Here is an 18,857-nt window from a genome sequence, read left to right as displayed (position 1 = left end):
TTATATCAGAACTGCAGGCGCGTGTTTGTGCACTGAAAGGCTGAGGAACAGTCAGCATTGCCTCAACAGCTGTTTCAATAAAGACTACAAAAGCAAATGTATAATAATTTTTTATATAGGCACAGAGGGATGATTTTTCTGCTTTTAGTTATTAAACATGTTGGTTGTGACAGTAGAAATGATTGCCTCACACATTAAAAACGCAACACTGGGTGTGAAAAGAATCCCAGTGTTTGATGTGTTTTTACAGGCTTGCAGTTCAGGATGGAGGACTGTTTGAGCTGTGCCTGTGTGTGTTATTGGCTGTTTAGGCTAATGTTTAATTACGAGTTTAATCCCAGTGCAGAGAAGCACTTGTTAGGGTTTTAACTGGTTGTGCCAGGAATTTAATGTTGTCTCTCTGGTGTGATTTGGTAATTTGATCTGTTCTGTCATTGCAGTGCTTAACAGTGTGTTTATCGTGGAAACACAGATTGCGATACGGTAAAAATCTATAAATAAAGTATATCACAGTACGGTAGCACAGTAGTCTGAGTACTATTATAGAGTTAGACTGATCTACACTCTTAAAGATGGTTCCTCAGGGGTTCTATAGTAAACGGTTCTATATAGAACCATGAGCACTCAAGAAACCCTTAACATGATAAAAGGGCTCTTTGCATCCTGAAGGGGTTCTTCAGATTGATGGAGAATGTGCTATAGATGGTTCTCTATAGAACCTTTTTGAAAAGGGTTTTATATAGCACCAAAAAGGGTGTCAAGTTTGACATGGTAACCATAGAAGAACCCTTTTTTGTGCATTTAATTTTCTTTAGATTTGACAAATATTGGAATGTCGAGTTTTATTTTGACAGCCTGGTTTTACACCAACTTTGCATTTCTGCTGAAATGATTTCTCCTTTACTGATAAAGTAAGTCAATTAGTCAGTCTGTGTGGTTTCTGTGTTTGGTAGCATCACGCAGTCAACCTGATATTGCGCACAGAAACAACCTGGTCATCAGTCACGTCAGCATGCTCATCACATGTCTAGCAGCAGTGACCATGCGTGTGATGTCAGCATTTTACAGTAATCCATCCTGTAGAGTATTTTTCACAATCTCCATTTTCAGTGACCTAAAAACCTTGTTTTCTTAAATCCGGAAGCCGAAACACAGAGAAAATCAAAAAAACCTGATCTGTTCACACGATGTACTGTTCAAGAGTGTTAAAACCAAATAAAGCAAGAAAGCCATACTTTTAAAATGCCCCTTCAAAGGCTGAAGATGGTCAAAGGCTTTGTTCACACAGCAGGTAAAAGAGGCCCAAATCTGATCTCTTTCTGCATGTGTGACACAGATGTGTGTCAGTGTGAACAGATAAACACACCAAATCTGGCATTTTCAATTCTGATTTGAGACGTTTTCATATGTGGTACTGAAATCCGATACGTATCCAATCTGCGGCAATGCGACTCAGTCTGAACAGCCAGATCGGAATTCATGCGACTTTTACGTTGATCCAACTCGACATTCGTCATAATTTCGGGCTGCTGAGACTCATAAACATTTAGGCTGATGTTTCTGTACAAAAATTAGAAGAGACTCATCTAAAACCCTCCGTGTTTGAAGAGATTTCTAAAGAAATGTCCGAACGCGGCCGCAGGAGAACGAGGCTGCAGCGTCAAAGAACAGTTAAAAGTCTGAAAGCGAAGTTTAAAGAATCCGAGGAAACCAAAGAAGTGACCGCGCCCTTTTTACGGCTCGGACACATTCTGGGTGATGAGCCCAGCTGTCAGTCAGTGAAGCTTCATGATGGCTCCTGTGATGCTGGTGAAGATGAAGCTGATCCTCCGGGAGCGACTGGCGTTCGTTGGCGGTCGTGATTGTTTACCTCTGGATGAGTCGTGAAGCAGCGTGACGCTCTGATCTTTTGCGCATGTGGGTCAGTTTAGGAGCTGATCTGTTCAGACTGATGTCGCATACAGATCACATTTAAAAGATACTGAGAACAGCCAAACAACAAAATCAGATTTGGGCCACTTTTACCTGCTGTGTGAACGTAGCCTTAGTTTCAAAACGGACCATTCACTTCCCAGGCCATAGAGTCTGTTTATAGAAACAAAGCTGAAACCTATATCCACATATACATATATCCACCTATTCAGCCTATGGCAGTTTAGCCCCGCCCATTCACAATGAAGTTATAATGAGTGTTTCAGCTTGGACTGCTTTTTTAATTGTGACTCAGTACAGGACGTCTATTCAGAGCAAAGTTTGGAAACAGAATTTATTTGTATTTTTTTTTTTTTATTAATTTTTTTTGGATAGTAAATAAAATGTCTATATTTGTGTTGTAGTCATGGCGACCCCTGGTTCCTATCACCACCACTGTAAAGAGATCTGCACCATTTCACACCAAACCACTCTGTTTACATCTCACACACTGACATGTTAAGAAATTTTGAATAAATGGTGGAATTTGCCTTAAAATGTGCTTCAACAGTGTAAAGTTGCTTTAGTGCTACATCAACTTAGCAGTTTATTCAAAAATAAACATGGTGATCTGTATCTGTCATTATGAACATATCTTTAACTGTTGTGAGGTTGTATTTGCCATATTACCCACCCTTAATATTCACATTTTCAGTTTTTATTGTTTGAATTTGATTTGTGACTCTTGGCATGCTTTGCAAAGCGTAGATCCAAATAAAACACCCCCCCTGCTGTAAGAGTCACGTATGAAACCCTGCGCTGATCACTGCAGCGTGTGCCAGCATGTTTTCTAGGATTAGATCATTGGATTGCAGCAGAACGTTGGTGTTACTTAATCACAGCCTTCACTCTTCACTCTTAACCCCTTTTCTTCGTTCTTAGTAAACGTTGCACTGCAGTGCTTAGTAATGGTCAGTGGAGGACTTATTTGTGAGAGAAGCAGAAGACCGATGGAGATTAATGGCTGAATCTGAGGGCAGTAAGCGCCTCCTGTCCAGACAGACCTTACTCAGCTCAGGCCTGGTGCTGAGAGAGGGCCTGCTGACATATCTGTGTTAATCCCTCCATATTAAGTAGAGATGAGTAATCCTGTTATGTATGCTGATTGGGGAGATCTGAGCCGTCGTAGCTGCACTGCAGTCTGCCAAGGAGGTTTTCTCATTTTTATGTCCAACAGTTTAACTCCTCACACACCAAACGTGATTTATTGCATGAGTTGTTCAAGTAAAGTCAAAGTTTATTTATGTAGCACTTTTTATAACAGGTGTGGTCACAAAGCAGCTATACAGAAAAATCCGGGTCCGAGCCCCCATGAGCGTCGCCAATGGCAACAGTGGCAAGGAAAAACTCCGTAAGAGCAAGAGGAAGAAACACTGAGAGGAACCAAGACTCAAAAGGGGAGCCCATCCTCCCATATGCAACTGACATGTGTGTGTGTGTGTGTGTGTGTGTGTGTGTGTGTGTATATATATATATATATATATAAGGGGTGGGAATCTTTAGGCACCTCACAATTCGATTACGATTCAGAGGGCTGCAATGAGATTATAAAACGATTATCGATGCATCTTATTTTATGTTTTATTCTATACAGGATTTCTATCTTCCTACTGTCTGAGGACTTGGTAATGTTAAAGCAAAGTATTTGTAATGATCCATAATGTAAATGCCTTATGGATCATTATAAATACTTTGCTTTAAATATCTAAAATATCTTTTATTAATAAATCAAATGGAAGTGATGTGGCAAGTGAACTAGAAGGCTCTCATTCAGAAATGAACCCGCTTCTCTTTCGAATTTTCCCGTTCCACCTTAAATGGTGCAGCAGTTACATTCGGCGCCTAAGGCAGAATTTAAGGTAGAACGGGAAAATTAGAACGAGAAGCGAATGAGAAGCGACTTCAGCCTCGTAAAACAGCCGGACGCTGAGACATTTTACAAGAAACTCTTCTTGTTTTGAAGAAAGGTTTTCTGGCGGAGATGGAGGAAAGCAGCTGTAGCTAAAGTTTTCGTTTATATTGTTTAGCCTAAACTAGGACATTAACACATACTGACACATACTGGACATTTAAATGTTGCGGCTCCCAAGGTGGTTTAATTTTTGTTGAAAGGACAAAATGTCTCTTCTTATCATTTGTGTTGTGACTCCTGATCTAACCTGGCTTTAATGCAGAGGGAGCCGGTCGGATTTCTCACTCATCCAGTACTGTTTTTGTTGTGTGCCGCCACAGACTGTCCGGGCGCTGCACTTACCCACTTCCAAGTTCCGCCTTTTGCGTTCCGTCAACATTGCGGTATAAATTAAATATTTAGAAAATCGATTTTTGACATTTATGAATCGATTCAGAATCGTTCACGTCCGCATCACGATGCATCTAAGGATCGAGTTTTTCACGCACCCCTAATATATATATATATATATATATATATATACACACGTGTGTGTACTGCTGTCAGAAGAACCTCGTATCTCCATTTTTGTCATTTTTGAGTTTTTGACATAATTTGAAAGTACCTGTTGTCCTTTACATTGTTTGTAAATTTCATGATGAATGGACCAAAAAAAACGGCCTAAAATGACTTGGAAAAAAGTCTCGTTCCATTGACTTACAGTATGTTTTTTCCTTTTCCTGTAAAGTTACCATTTTGTAGATACCAGGTTTTCTTCCGACAACAATATAGAAGCATGGATGAAGTTCAGTTCAGTGACAGCTAGAATGTATTTCTCTGAGAAGTGTTAATGTCTGTTTGAATGGGTTGCGATCTACCAACATGCACTGTGTGATTGACTGGTCGATCGTGATCGCCGTATAGGACATTCCTGCACTTGAGTATTGCAATATTATGTTTTATTATACTGTATCGATTCTCAGAAACACAGTATCAATTTTTAATTTATGGTTTACATGCAGAGATTTGTGGCAGACAGTGGTTCATTTTTTGTTGTGTTTAAAGTCCCGACTGCTAGACAGCAGTGTGTAAACCGTTAGACTTTTTCTTCTACTCAGATTTTATGCATGTAGTGGTGTGTTTTTATGATAGTTTACTAAAATTAGATTTTAAAAATCACAGTATATCGCCTTGCATACAGTATCGCAATATATAGAATCGCAGCCCCTGTATCATGATGCGTATCATATTGCCAGTTCTTGCCAACACACAGCTTACACGAGTCCAGTGTTAGCGGTCAGCTGTTTGAGCTTATTAGCTGATCTTAGCTATTTTTGAAGGATAAAACGTTTTGGAATGTGATTCTCTGAGACATGTTTATTTAATGCGATCCTCTGAGAGATGTTTATTTAATGCGATCCTCTGACAGATGTTTATTTTTGTTCAAAATCAGAATGCACGTGCGTTCCCACCAGCAGGGAGCTGACCCAGGCTTTGGTTGGGAGCAGACCGAGACCCTCAAATTTACACACCTGTCAAGACGAGTTCAGTAGGTCCACACCAAACAAGGTGGCTGTGAGAGCGGCTTTAGTTCCATTAAGCTTGCGTTTTGCAGGCGGTTAACAGCCAGCTTTGCATTTTTGAGACTTGAATGAGCTTGCAGTGTGGCTGTGGGTTCACCTTTGACCTGTATGACCCTGTTTGGACCTCGTGAGTAACAGTTTTTCCCAGCTGTTTGATGGTCGTGGCCACAGCAGTAACAGACATTTGCAAACTTCTTAAGTTTAATGTTCCTAAAGTAATTCAACAGACAGTTGTTTTATTTTGTTTTTTTTTTGTTATTACATATACATTCATGAATGCAGTAAAGGGCCCTTATCATGGAAAACCAGATTTTCCTTACTTTCCTTTTTTGGAATTAAATTAATTACATTTTCCAAACGTACTGTTCACTCAGTCCATTCAGTCCATTTATAGAAACTGAGCTTCAAAAACAGCCTGTTTCGCTTTAGTTGTTTAGTGATGTCACGAAAACCAAGTGATTTTCATTTATCAGTGTGTTACAGCCTACAGCAGTTTGGCTCCGCCCACTCACACTGAAGTTATAAGGAGTGTTTCAGCCTGGACTTCTTTTTTTAATGGGGCACAATACAGGGCAGCCAATCAGAGCAGAGCTCAGTTGCATATATCAGTCGTAAAGGCACAGTAAAGTAAGCAGACTGTTTAGTTCTAAGAGACGGTTGTAAAGTTGTAAACTGGTCATGTTAAAGTGAATCAAGGATGCCCAGATATTATGAATGGACCTCAGTGTGGAAAAAAAAGATGTAAGATATGGACATTGTAAACATGTTTAGCAATAATTTATGCCAAAAGGTAATTAACTATCATGCAGGTAATCTCAGGAAATGTGTAAGACGTACATTTTTTTTCTGCAGAATTTAGACTCAGAGGCCAATAGAAAGTAGTGCTTTGTAATCTCTACGCCTAATAAGTTAACTGAAGGAAGTCGCCCTTACGGCTGTGTTCCTATTTGCTCTTCCTTCTTGGTTTTAATCTGCATCCTCCTGAGAGTTTTGCTTTTAGCTGTTTCCGCACTCACATTTACCGGAATGAACACCGAGTGAGTTACGGTTCAGAGTGTTCAAGTTTCTCAAAGTCAAAGCCAATAAATCTCAGTATGTGCCACGTACACTAGGCAAGGCGACACACTCTCATCATGGTCTAGTGCGGTACTTTTTGGTTTGGTATCGTTTGGTTGTTTGGCAGTATTTTGTATGGTTTGTTCATTGATTACTATTATTATAAGTGACCCTTATTAGTCCCACAACGGGGAAATTTCACCTCCACATTTTTACCCATCTGTGCAGTTAAACACCACATACATACTAGTGAACACACACACTAGGGGGCAGTGAGCACACTTGCCTGGAGCGGTGGGCAGCCCTATCCACAGCGTCCGGGGAGCAGTTAGGGGTTAGGTGCCTTCTGGTCTCAAGGCTGGTTCCCTAACCTCCAGCCCACGACTGCCCCCATTCTTGGTATAGTTTGCGTTCTGATATGTTTTGGTAGTTTTTGGTATAATTTGGTAGTTTTTTTTTGTATGATTTGGTAATTCTTGGTATGTCATGATTGTTTTGATATGTCATGGTAGTTTTTGGTATGGTTTGGTCATTCTTGGTATGTCATAGTAGTTTTTGTATGATTTGGTCGTTTTTTGGTATAATTTGGTTGTTCTTGGTATGTCATGGTAGTTTTGATATGTCATGGTAGTTTTGATATGTCATGGTAGTTTTTGGTATGATTTGGTAGTTTCGAAATGTCAATATTGTTTTGATATGTCATGGTAGTTTTTGGTATGGTTTGGTCATTCTTGGTATGTCATGGTAGTTTTGATATGTTATGGTAGTTTTAAGATGTCATGGTAGTTTTTGGTAGGATTTGGTAGTTTTCGGTATGTCATGATAGTTTTTGGCGTGAATTGGTAGTTTCGAAATGTCATGATTTGATATGTCATGGTAGTTTTTGGTATGGTTTGGTCATTCTTGGTATTTCATGGTAGTTCTTGGTATCTCATAGTAGTTTTTGGTATGATTTGGTCGTTTTTTGGTTTAATTTGGTTGTTCTTGGTATGTCATGGTAGTTTTGAAATGTCATGGTAGTTTTTGGTATGATTTGGTAGTTTTGGGTATGTCATAGTAGTTTTTGGTATGAATTGGTAGTTTTTGGTATGTCATGGTAGTTTCGAAATGTCAATATTGTTTTGATATGTCATGGTAGTTTTTGGTATGGTTTGGTCATTCTTGGTATGTCATGGTAGTTCTTGGTATCTCGTGGTAGTTCTTGGTATCTCATGGTAGTTTTTGGTATGATTTGGTAGTTTTTGATATGCTTTATGGTAGTTTATGGTATGATTTGGTAGTTTTTGATGTGTTTTATGGTAGTTTCTGGTATGGTTTGGTAGGTCCTGGTATGGTTGGGTAGTCTTTGGTATGGATTGGCTTTTGTGTTTAATTACTGATGTAATCACAGTGTAAAAGTCTTTTAAGCCTCCAGTCGTGTTTTGTAAGGGAAAGCGTTTTGCGGGTGATGAGCTGCTGCACAGCTTTTTTAGTTGCACAAGTCTGAGCAGAATGTTCTACAGCCCGGCAGTGTATCAGGGCTGATTCAGGACATGGACTAACAGGGACACAAAGTTTAGTTTCACTCTGTTTTTTCGCTGCTTGCCACCATAGTAGTGTACAAAGTAGTGGGTTTCGTGGAGCATGATGATTGGTTGGTGGGTCTTCGCCCCACTAAGCGATGTCCTGGCACCAGGCCTGCGTGGGCTAATCATGTGCATCACAGCATCACTGGCAAACTGACTTAATTGTGAAGTATTTTTTGAAAAATCCCAGCTTCCTTCTGCTCCGTAGATATGTGCACATGGCTGGTCAACATGTTTGTGCTGTAGGTTGCAGGACTTTTCTGTATGGAGTCATTGTCCATCCAAACCATCACATGATGGCCTCGTCTGAAAGGTGTGATTTATGATTGATGACCATATTCTGTCACGTCCGGTCGTGATGGTGAAAGAGGAAGGAGAGGAGTCTTCAGGCAGAAGAGGAAATAATGCCTCATTGGTGTTCCCTCTCTGAAGTAGAGCTCTCTCTTGTGTTACAGATGAGATGACGGCGGCTTCCTGTGGGCAGAGGAAGTGGTGTGTCTGTAGGACGGTAGCGGATCTACACACCAGCGCAGAAGCTCTCAGTTAGCTGAACCGTCCAGCCTCGTCTCCGTTCTCCTGCAGTTCACGATGGCTTTCTGCGGGCTGCTCTCCGTCTGTTTATCCCTCATAATCATCATCGGCGGCTGCCATGGCAACACCATCCCCCGCATCACCTTTCTTCTCGGTAAGTTTGTTTCTGTCCTTCAGTTTTTACACGACTGATCAAGAATTCGGAGTCATATTAATAATTGTGTCATGTTAATCGTTCATCATTGATAATAGATAAACAGTAGTAACTCAGACAGTCTTGGCTAAAGGTTCTATGACTTGTAACCATAACAGAACCTTTTTTGCTGCTGTATAGAACCATTTTTAAAAGTCTCTTTAAAGAAGCGAACACAACAAGTGCTGCTTCATGGAGAAGAACGTTTTAGTCATGCAGAGAACCATTTAAGCTTTCAAATGGTTACTGGAGTTGCCATGATTCTACGTATGACTTCTGTTTTCATTATTTTTATTAGTAGCAGTATTAGTAATAATAATAATAATAATAATTATTATTATTATTATTATTATTATTAATAAAAAAATAATAGTAGTAATGATCATAGTTTTTGTCAAGGTTTGTGTCTCAAGGTTTGATTATTGTTCTTAAAATATCATGGCATTCTGGATATTAATTTTATTTGAACATCATTCTAAATATTAACTTCATTAGAACTTTATGCTGAATATGAATTTTATTAGAACTTCATTCTGGCTATTAATTTTATTAGAACTTTACTCTGGATATTAATTTTATTAGATCTTCATTCTAGATATTAATTTTATTAGATCTCCATTCTAGATATTAATTTTCTTAGATCTCCATTCTAGATATTAATTTTATTAGAACTTTACTCTGGATATTAATTTTCTTAGATCTTCATTCTAGATATTAATTTTATTAGAATTCAATGTTGAGTATTAATATCACTAGAGCTTTATTCTAGATGTTAATTATACTAGAACTTCATTCTGAATATTAACTTTATTAGAACTTTATTCTGAGTATTAATATTACTAGAACTTCATTTTAGATATTAATTTTATTAGAAACTCATTCCGAATATTATTTTTTATTAGAAATTAAGAAATCATTTTTACTGTTCTGCTTCCTCAGTCCCTACTGCTGTAATTTATTTTGTCCTGCTTACTGTTTAAACCCTGTGAAGTAGCACAAGAATTGTGTAGTAGTATAATTTCATACGTGTATTTACAGCCACAGTGGTGTGTTATGATTACTGATATTTCAGTTTTAAGAGTACGCTCTTAAAGATGGTTCATCTCAGGTTCTTTAGTAAAGACAGTGAACAATCATAGAACCTTTTGCATGTTTAAATGTTTTTTGCATGGTGAACTGCAGATTGATGGAGATTGTGTATGTGGTTCTGTATAGCACATTTTTGAAAATGGTTCTATATAGCACCAAAAAGCGTTCTGCTGCTGTTAACCTTGACATCGTAACAATGGCAGAACCCTTTTTGGTGCTATATAGAACAATATACAGCACATTCTCCATCAGTCTGAAGAACCGTTTCACCATGCAAAGAACCATTTAAGCATGCAGATTGTTTTTGAGTGTTCATGGTTCTATATAGAACCACTGTTTTTACTGAAGAAGCCTTGAAGAACCATCTTAGAGCATAGTGCATGTCTCAGTAAGAGTAAACGGCCCAGATGTCAGTTCTGAAGTACTGTTCTGTTTTTTATGGTTTAGGCTGGTTGTAAGATTTTCTTTCTGAATCTGAGCAGATGGTGCAGATATCTGGTCACAGACTCGTCTGTGGAGTCACTTTCTGATGAATGCTGTGATAATCAGGATTAAACTCATATATCCAATGGGGATCATTGATTCCATTCATGATGAGTTCAGTTTGATTCTAGCTGTTCACATTCCCGGAAGTGCCTAATTCATTAATGTCTTCATTTTCAGCCATGTGATGTTAGTATAGTGCACTTCGTAACATGACCAGGACTCATTTAGCTGAGAACTGTTGTGTTCAGCATCATAACTGATTAAAATCATAACAGATTAAAATCTGAGCACAAACAGTCTGACGTTTTAGCTCTGTCCTCCTCCGTGTAATGCCGTAAACAGGGACTGTGACGTCTCCTAAGCACCTTATGGTGTATACATCTCAAAACACCTTTCCTTACATAAATTAACATTAATTATTATTGCCCATGTGGTTGGTGAAGCACAGAGAACCTGTTGATGTGATTGTTTTTCCTCTGGTTTTATCTTAAGCTCATTTCATTTAATAGTCTATTTAGGGGGTCTTAACTTTATGTAGTAGTTATTTATTTACAGTGATGGTTGATGCTTTGTATCTTGGTATTATATCATTCCTTAATCCGTAGATATTCATAATAGATTAGTGTTGGTGCCTTCTTACACAACACTGAAGTTGGCTTCCTATTTGCCAGGTTCTTGTTCAAATTTTCCGGTTCCACCTTAAATGGTGCATCAGCCAGGCACCACTTTCTGATGCTTGAAGATGCACCATTTAAGGTGGAACGGGAAAACTTGAACAAGAAGCTGGCAAATAGGATTTAGCTTCGTCCTTCTTACTGTGTTTTAGGGGGCTTATTTTATTTTATGTGTATTAAGATTAGAAGTCATTCACACATTGATGGATTTGCTGATGTGTCTGATTGTGTTTCTCGCGCTAAACTCGGTTTTTAACGTCAGGATCAGACTGAATACTTTCCTGCTGGTCCGGACGGCTAATTATCACGATCAGTTATTAAAGTAATAAAAGCTGCCGAGAGCAGATCCGTGCAGCCTGGATTAATCTGAGTCTGAGGATTATAACGAAATAAACTTGGTGAAAATCAGCTGAGTAATAACGAAGTTGTGGCCGATTTAATTGTGAGACTCATCGTCTCTCAACAGACAACGCGGCGTCTAGGTATGTATATCTATGTGCATAACGCCCTGATAGTACTTAAAACAAAAATAATATATAAAAAGATATATTTAAAAAAAATATATACATTCATAAACACCAGTATTAGACTGTTCTCCATGTACAGTTTTGTAACAGTAATATGAGTTATGAAATAAAAGCTCTGATATGTACAGTTGTACACATTTACATATATGCAATAAGTGAGTCTGAGGTAGATAAATGAGAAGCGGGTTATACATATATATATATATATATATATATATATATATATATATATAGCTATAGTAGAAGATGTACAAGATGTCAATCTGTATGCTTGTATAGATTTGCTAGATTAAGTTAAAGTAAGATTAAATTATGTCAAAAACAAAGACAGTAATGTTGATGCAAGATTTTGTTCTGACAGCAACAACATGAATGATGATTTAAATCAAATGTATAAAAAAATAGGGGTCACAAAACTCAAGGTCTGGACCGTATCACGGTTTTTAAGTCACGGATCGGATCGTTTTTCGAAGCAGCTTAAAACACTTAAAGCAAGGAACTTTTGTCTGTTTTGTTAAATGAAAACATTTCAGATGTCCAGTGTTTTAAATACAAGTCAGTACTCAGTTGTTAAAGTGCAGTATGAGGCGTGACGATGCCTTCTTCCTTCAAACAATAGTGAATGAAAAAGCTGTCTTTGTCCACATTATCAAAACAAGAAGCAAAACAAAGCTCACGCGAGCTTGGATCTTCGAAGCTTTCTGAAAAAGAGGATGTCTGGAGAGAGAGTAGACCTCTTTCCAGTCACTGTGTGCCCTGCTGTGGAGAACACCCTCTCACTAGAAACTAAAGTGTGAGGTAGCGAATTGCCATCATGACAGCGTGAGGGTCTTTACACTCGTTGCTTTCCACCATGCCTGTAAAGTCAGCGTTAAGTTAAGCTGGTATTTCAGTTCCCACACACACATCCTGATACATTACCGGCACACGTTTACAGCTAATGCCAAGGCTTTGTGTCAAACTTGGAGCCTTTAAACTCCTTAAACTTACCAGGATGCATCACATCTGCCACAAAAGTCCCTTAAACAGGCTGTGACATCCTCAGTATGAACGGCCAACTGCTCCTTCGCTTCTCGGCCATGTGTAAAAAACACTCCCAACAGTTCTGCTTTACCAGCAGTGCTGCATCACTTTTATTTAGTAGCAATGCACACACACACGAACGAGGGGCAGATTTGGCTGCAGTTTGTCCTAGAATTATGTTCAGAATACACTCCCATAACGTTTAACTTTTCACGAGTGTTGAATTTCTTTTATTCGAATGATTTTTGTACATAATTCTGTAGCACAAGGCTTGAGACAAGCTGCAAGGTACGCTGCCACCTGGCAACAGCCCAGCAGCATTAGCAATGAACGTGTACAGGACTGTAAAATACTGCGAGTCTTAAAGACAAATGGTTCTTCCTTTTACTTCTACATGCTGATGAGGACCTGAATGATGTGCTATACATCACTAGCTGTGTTTACATGCAAAGATTTTTGCAAATCTAATTGAATAAATTCCAGTTATAGATTAAGACTGAGGTGTTTATTCTCACTCTACTCAACAATCTGATGAAAATCTCTGTTTACATGCTCACTACAAGTAATCCGATCCAAAATTACACGCATGCGTAGAGAACCGCTTAGTGTAGATGTTACCATGACAACCAGCATCACGTGAGTCCAGTCAGAGTGAGATGAGCAGCAGTGAGCAGCGCTTGTGTTTTTAATTACTTTAAAATGATGTCAGACTCAGGAAAACGTCCTTCACATGTCCTTATTAAAGAAGGCCGAGAGGAAGACGTCGTGTTCTGAGACACATAAGCTGGACGTCCGTCCCACCGCCGTCTTTTAAAGATCAGAGCAGAAACTTCGTCTCCTCTGCAGACCAGTTTCTGCTCCGCCATGTTGAACGGTATAAACTTTCGCCATGACGTGACGAACATGATCAGAACGGACTTAAACTTTCTGATAGGGAATGTAATCAGATACAGGCGTTTACACAGATATTATTCTTCTATTTAACAGATTATTTACAGGATTATCCACCTCGTTCAGTTGGACAGAAATTGTAGTCCGAATGGCCTCAACAGGTGTGTTCTATTCCGACTGAGCTGTTTGCCGGATTATTAATGGATTATCAGGCTGCATGTAAACGTGGCTGATGTTCATGATCCTGCTAAAATCTCATGTAGAAAGTCAATGTGTAGTACTGGCTGATATGCTGGCAGATGTTGTTATGCACACATTGCTTAGAAGCTATCTTTTGCAACAAGGGAATTATGGTTCAACTTTGGCAATTAATCTGTGGTTCACATGCGTGCCGAACCATGGGGGGAGGATCTGTATGAATCATGGATCAACTACTGTCTGTTACACCACTAATAGCAAAATAACAATAAAAATGCTAGACTTCTTAAAGTTTACACAGCAAAACTTTTTAACCAGTTGCTACATAAGTTGTGTTGCTCTTGGCAGTTGCATGCAATTCAAGTCACAGTTTCATGCAGTGCATTTGATTACTACACTCGATTAGTATCTTGTCTTTTAATGTTGTATCGTTCTTGCTTTTTTAAGTTAAATACAATGTTTGAAATGTTTTATTTACGTTTGCACATTTGTAGCATGTCCGTTTGCTGTTGTAAGAGACTTAAGAGATTTTTACTGTGAATTTAAGTTTCTAATCTGGTCTGTTCAGGTTCAGCTTCTGAAAATAATCTTTAAATAGCCATTATGGATGTACTCGATGTCTCACTTGTGCCTGCGAATGAACTGCGTCTCTGTTTCCTGTTTTGTGGTAATGTTTATCTTTTGGATCCCAAATGAATCCGAGTTCTGTGTAAACTGTGGGGGCATCATGAGAGGAGAAAATGAGTCTCGCTATGCAGATCATGAGAACAGCAGACTGACGAAGGATAAATGCTGGAACAAGCAGCCTTTTAAACAGCTGTTGGCATTGCTTGGCTAGTTAATGCAGTTGTTTACAGAGATGTTAGCTTTGAGAAACATCTGTTTTCTTGGCTCAGGAAAGCACCAAAATGAAAAACCCTGCATAAAGTCAATCAAAATCTCGTTTTCTACCCTCCAACAAACCATCTTCTGTTTAATTTTCTTGTTTTTTAGCAGCTCGGTGAAATCAGTGCTTTGAAATCATGTCGTTTGACATGATAATGTGATGCGTTATCTGGGTTTTGATTGGCCATTTCACAACGTTGAGACACAACTGTTGCGGCTGAGTTTCAAATGCTTTACAGTGTGAAACTCAAGAAGCAAAAGTGCAGTTTTAGTTTCATGTATATTTCAAGCAACTAAAGGTGTATTTAAGTTTCAGGCTGAAGGTTGATATCATTTAAAATGCTTTTCTTTCTCCTCAGCGAAGTGTTAGGGGCACCTTTATAATCAGGTGCTCATGCAGAAAATGTACAGTATATGAATGAATACACAGAAAAAACATCTCTCTAATAATTGTTTGTTATTAAATACCACAAGGCCAGTCATGAAGTTCATGGAGAGGTTACAGGCTGTCTTTGAGTGCACTGGACTTCAGAAACTTCGCTAACAAGAAAAGTTGATGACGGCTCAGCGGTGGTCTACTTTTGATCTAAATGGTATTTATTGCAGTAGTTTATGAGTTTGATTTGGGACGGATAACAGATGGTCTTGTTTTTGTAGGAATCTGTTGTGGTCATTGTACCATTTTTATTTTATTATTTTTTTTGGAATCACAGATGCTTTCTTTGTCTGAGACACAGATGAACGTACAGTTCTTTCCTGTGAAGCTCGTTACAGTGTTTTTCTCCCAAACTCTCTGAAAACAAGAGCTTTTCTTTGACTTTAGGAGTGATTTGGACTTTACAAAGTCCTAAAAATGTCTATATTGCGTTTGCTTGTTTTGTAGAAGTCTGAATGTTTTTTAATCTCCCTGTTTGACAGCTTAGCACTTTTACCTACTATGAAAACAGGTTGATTTGTATTGCTTCAGCAGGCTGTGTGAGAGCTGAGTGACAGCTCTTTTCTTCCAGTGTCCTGCTCCTGCACTCATGACCGTATGTTAGACTATAGATGGTCAATCTGAACCGTTCAGCTGCTCACTTCGTACTGAAGTGTTTGATATTAAGCTGAAGGAAGGAATTGGGGCCGCAGACGAGGAAGTAGAAGTGGCCTGGTTCGGATTGTTTGGATGAAAAAGTAGGCGCATGAAAGCGCTGATGTAGGTGAAACGTTGTTTTGTTTCTGTGTTGTGGCTTTTTTTTTTTAAATGAATAGAAGCCCTGTTCTCCAGAGGCACAGCGTCAGTACGATGGAAGCTCGTCCAAGTGTGCGCTGAGGAGGCCGAATGGGGTCAGCTTGTTTTGCAGAGTCCAAATCAGAATGACTGTTCAAGATGTCTGTTCATTACGTCTCTTTCCTCTCCTAGATCAGTCTATACAGAGAGAGGTTACAGATTAGATAACTGACTGTTTAGACTGGAGCCATGTGTAGCTCTGCATGCTGCTCACAGAGGTTTTATGATATGCTTATTAAAGTCACTTTTAAAGTGCGTGAATCGTCACGTCAGCTGTGTCAACAATGTCCATCACATGTTTTCATTGGAGCTTTTGCCGGAATGCTTTGCTCATGTCCTCTGTGTGTACAGTGTCCACCGAGTGGGAGACGCTGTTTGCCGACAGGTTAACCAAGCAGTTTTATCTGGGCAGCAGTAACAGGTGATCAAAACTGATATTATTATTTATTTATTTATTTATTTTAATTTTTACCCGATTATCTCCCCAGTTTAGTCGTCTCCAATTCCACCCGCTAGTTAGGACCCCCCCAATCACACAATGCTATCAACGCTAGGAGGGTGAAGGCTAACACAGGCTTCCTCCGAGACCTGTGAAGCCACCGCTTCTTTTCGAGCTGCCGCTCACGCAACGTAACTGGACAGCCGAACGTGCTCGGAGGAAAGCGCCAACCTCCAGATCGGTTACGTCAGCTAACAGACGCCTGAGCTGACTAGCATCACGCTGAGTGATGGGGGGAGAAGGAGGGGCCATCCCACCCACCCAGAGAGAGCGAGGCCAATTGTGCTCTCTCGGACTCCCGGCTACGGACGGCTGTAGCATCACCAGGGATCGAACTCGCGATCTCCTGATGACAGGGCCAACGCTTAGACGGTTGCGCCACTTGGGAGCCCAAAACTGATTTTTAGGAGAGTTGTTTAGTTTCAGTATCTAGCCAGGTTAGCTGCTAAGGTTTGCTAATGGAAGAGCGATTTATGTGACGGCCTTTTATTGAAGCTGGGGGTGTCATAAGTGACACAAAAGCATTTATTAAAGTTATTTTGCCATCTTATTTTAAGAATTTTATAAAGTGGTTTTCTTAGATGCTCAAAAGGTAAACACAGTGCACGATTTTCAAGCTATCATTAAATAAATATCCAACTACCCATCTGACAACTGCTAAATGCTAATCAGTGCTGCCAACCAGGAGAGAGGAGCTGGTTAGCATTAGCTTAGCTAAAAGTTAACAGTTCTGTTCACCACAGAGTGTGTTGGATTCTGGGTAACTAAAGCACCGATGCAGCTAAAATGCTAAAATGATCCCCATTTAGAGTCGAGTGACTGCTCTTAGAGTGAAAGTGTGCTTTGTGGTGAGGGGAGCTCTTAACTGGGATCCTCGGATAGGGATACCTTATTAGCGTTACACCTCCCAACCTTACAAAATGCCACGTATTGTTTAGTTTGCTCAGTTTAGTTTTGCTATCTGCTTGCTGTGCCTTTAGCCTTTGCAATCTTTAGCCTACATCTTTTTCGAATTAGCTGATAAACATAATAAAATAACCGATGTTAAATAGCACTGAACCTTCCCTTTAAATAATTAAGACTTTGTGTCTGGTTTTAAAATCCGTGACTGCAACTATATATGCATTTGTGAGATCCTGCTGGTGTGGGTTTCCTCTCTGTGATGGCAAAAATGATGCTTGAGGACAAATCATTTTAATTATTGAGGAGAAAATCAACAATTTCTTCATTTCTCAAAAACAACATGAATTCTTTCACATACTACACCCTCAGGAAAAATTTATGAAACTGTCACTGGGGTGGTACATCTCAGTACCTTTAGTCAGGGAACGTAACTGAACCATAATCCACTGAAATGATATGTTCTAAGCTGTACTGACTCCACACACCCCGTCTCGTCTCCAGGCTTTTATTTTACTGTTCTGTTTAAAACATTCGGTTATGAAAAGGTACAAATACGAACTTTTCACCTGGAAAAACTTATTTAAGGTTCACAATCAGACCTTAAAACCACTGTTGTACCTTTGAGGGAACATTTACACTGTTTGTACCTTGATGAACGAAAAATGTACCAGAACAGAACCTTTATTTCTAACAGTACTTCTGTTTTGTCCCCGTGGTTAAATGACAATAAATTCTTTTTAGAAGTGTAATTATGTACATTTTATCCCAGTGCTACCATATTTTAACCTGTGCTACAGCACTTGCCAGCCCACATGTACAGCCCTTTACTATTATAAAATTAAAGAAGGACGGGGTAAAAACATCCATCCATCCATCCATCATCTAAACCGCTTATCCTTCTGGGTCGTGGTGGGGTGCTGGAGCCTATCCCAGCCGTCATTGGGCGGAAGGCAGGATACACCCTGGACAGGTCGCCAGTCCATCACAGGGCAGACAGATAGACATACACAGTCACACACACACTCACACCTAGGGGCAATTTAGCATCTCCAATCAGCCTGACTGCATGTTTTTGGACTGTGGGAGGAAACCGGAGTACCTGGAGGAAACCCACGCAGACACGGGGAGAACAGGCAAACTCCACACAGAAATGACCCTGGTCACCCGGCCGGGAATCGAACCCAGGCCATTCTTGCTGTGAGGCGACAGCGCTACCCACTGCGCCACCGTGCCGCCCCTGGGTAAAAACATGCATATATAATTAAATATGTGTATCTAACTGAGATTAAAATGTCCAGTACATTAAAAAATTAGTGAATTCTAAATATGATTTGGTTGAAGTGTTTTAATGTTCTTTGTTTGGCACCTTAGCATTTTTACTCACTAGAACAACTTTGATTTACTGCTTCAACAGAGCCGAGTCAGTGACCATTTTCTCACAGAGTCTCCTGTAGTCGTGATGGAGTATATTAGACTGTAGTTTGCTTGTTTACGATTATGCAAATACCTTTGTTCACCCACAGAAACGGTGATCTGGAACGGTGATCACAGCACACAGTAAAGCATATAGTGACTGCTGCAGTGTAAGCATGTTAAAGCCTGTATGATATTATGCAGAGCTA

The 18,857-nt window shown here is 39.5% G+C and overlaps 1 protein-coding gene across 2 annotated transcripts in view; it reads left to right on the top strand.

Moving 5' to 3' along the window:
- Positions 1 to 18,857, top strand: part of sema4ab (sema domain, immunoglobulin domain (Ig), transmembrane domain (TM) and short cytoplasmic domain, (semaphorin) 4Ab) — an 85,744-nt gene that overhangs the window by 24,166 nt on the left and 42,721 nt on the right. For both annotated transcript variants that reach the window (XM_036565927.1, XM_036565928.1), the window contains exon 2: positions 8,522 to 8,751. In XM_036565927.1, coding sequence (XP_036421820.1) covers positions 8,655 to 8,751 — 97 coding nt within the window. In that variant the 5' untranslated portion in view covers positions 8,522 to 8,654. The remainder of the gene's footprint in view (positions 1 to 8,521; positions 8,752 to 18,857) is intronic.

Source organism: Colossoma macropomum, unplaced genomic scaffold (assembly GCF_904425465.1).
Source record: "Colossoma macropomum unplaced genomic scaffold, Colossoma_macropomum, whole genome shotgun sequence".
Taxonomy (NCBI): domain Eukaryota; kingdom Metazoa; phylum Chordata; class Actinopteri; order Characiformes; family Serrasalmidae; genus Colossoma; species Colossoma macropomum.
This window is presented reverse-complemented; position numbering and strand designations above follow the sequence as displayed.